Here is a 1,606-nt window from a genome sequence, read left to right as displayed (position 1 = left end):
TCTATGAAGCATTTCCACTAACTACAACCACCATGAGCTACTAGCATGCCCTTAACATGCTCAAAATGAGTGAGAGACATCTAAAACAACATGGAGGTAATAAAGAGTAAAGTAAAACTGCTTATCAGCTGACTTTATTAGAGCCATATATACTTTCACAATTTCACTTGTTCACTATATTTGTGTGATAGTAATTATGAGCTAGGCGCGGCATAGACGACAGTGTTGACAAGGAGGTGGCAGACCTCGCCCTGTCCGGGCTTGATGTTGAGCTTTCCACTAACGACAACCACCATGAGCTACTAGCATGCCCTTAACAGCACCAACCAGAGCAGTAGCTCAAAATGAGTGAGAGACACTTGGGAAAAGACCTTCTAGTGTAGACATCTAAAACAACATGGAGGTAATAAAGAGTAAAGTAAAACTGTTTATCCGCTTGACTTTATTGGAGCCATATATACTTTCACAGTTTCACTTGTTCACTATATTTGTGTGATAGTTAGCTATTATATAATTGTATAATTATGAGCTAGGCGCGGCGTAGACGACAGCGTTGACAAGGAGGTGGCAGACCTCGCCCTGGCCGGGCTTGATGTTGAGCTTGCGCATGGCCGGGTGGTTGGGACTGAAGCCGCTGGTGTCCAGGTGGCAGGAAACGCCGAGGTTGTCGTAGGTGGTGATCTTGCCTGACGCCTTGTCGGTGACACTGGCCGACATCTTGTAGATATTGGTGCTAGGCAGGTTGTGGCAGTACTGCGCCGTGAAGGCGAAGGACATGGTGTGGCAGGAGTACTGCTTGGTGCCAGCGGGGCTGACCAGGTCCAGGCTCAGTATGGTGAGCGGCTGGTCCACGATGGTGTGATCGTATTGCCCGGCTGCATATCGCTGAAGCGGGTGAAGAAGAGCTCCAGGGTGGTCACGGCTTCCGCCGCATGCTTGCTACGGCATTGGAGGATTGTGTCGTCCAGTAGCCTGCGGCGCCTGGACATGCGCGTGCAGCTGTTAAAGGCGAGGGAGGAGGCTGTGGCGCCGCACAGGATGTGGGCCTGGCTGCAGAACTCGTCAGTATTGGTGAAGCGGCCGGAGGAGGCGAGCTGCTGCGTGTAGGTAGCCACCTGGTCTGTGGAGAGAGGGGACTTCAGCGCCGCTAGGCCCGAGGACAGCAGTATGCCGGGCGGATCACGTCCTTGTGCTAGTGCCGCTGCGGGTGAGGCGAATAATAATATTGCTCCCTGCAACATCAATGCGGCGGCACATGACAGGAGCATGAGCAGGGCACGCTTGGAGGCCGCCATTTTAATTCTGTATGCACTAATGATTTGCTAAGATACTGACAACTGTGCGCTGCTGCTCCGAATTATGAAGGACGTATATATACTATGGAGTGCCACAGACGACAAAGATTCTTCCTCCTCCGGCCGATTCTCTCGAGGCCAGCGCTAGCTTGTGAAGAGTCTGTAGCTTCCTCCTCGAATACGGCAGCAGGCGTCGCTAATTGCGAGACACACACACACACACAGAGAGAGAGAGAGAGAGAGAGAGAGAGAGAGAGTTTGTGGAAAAGAGAGAGACATCGTCATTATTTTTAGCCTACAAAAGGCCATAC

General features: G+C 51.4%; 1 protein-coding gene across 1 annotated transcript; it reads right to left on the bottom strand.

Annotated features, from left to right (window-relative positions):
* Positions 1–827: 827 nt before the first annotated feature.
* On the bottom strand, positions 828–1,404 carry LOC147436271 (uncharacterized). Its single transcript, XM_086487842.1, has one exon. It carries the CDS (start codon positions 1,293–1,295, stop codon positions 828–830), a length of 468 nt encoding a protein of 155 aa, XP_086343968.1. The 5' UTR covers positions 1,296–1,404.
* Between the last annotated feature and the right edge of the window lie 202 nt (positions 1,405–1,606).

Source organism: Adiantum capillus-veneris, chromosome 18 (assembly GCF_014529385.1).
Source record: "Adiantum capillus-veneris isolate H3 chromosome 18, ASM1452938v2, whole genome shotgun sequence".
Lineage (NCBI taxonomy): Eukaryota > Viridiplantae > Streptophyta > Polypodiopsida > Polypodiales > Pteridaceae > Adiantum > Adiantum capillus-veneris.
Note: the sequence above shows the minus strand (reverse complement) of the source record. Positions and strands in the feature narration are given on the sequence as shown.

Coding starts and splice junctions, on each gene's coding strand:
- LOC147436271 (XM_086487842.1), bottom strand. CDS start 1,295: ATGGCGGCCTCCAAGCGTGCCCTGCTCATGCTCCTGTCATGTGCCGCC.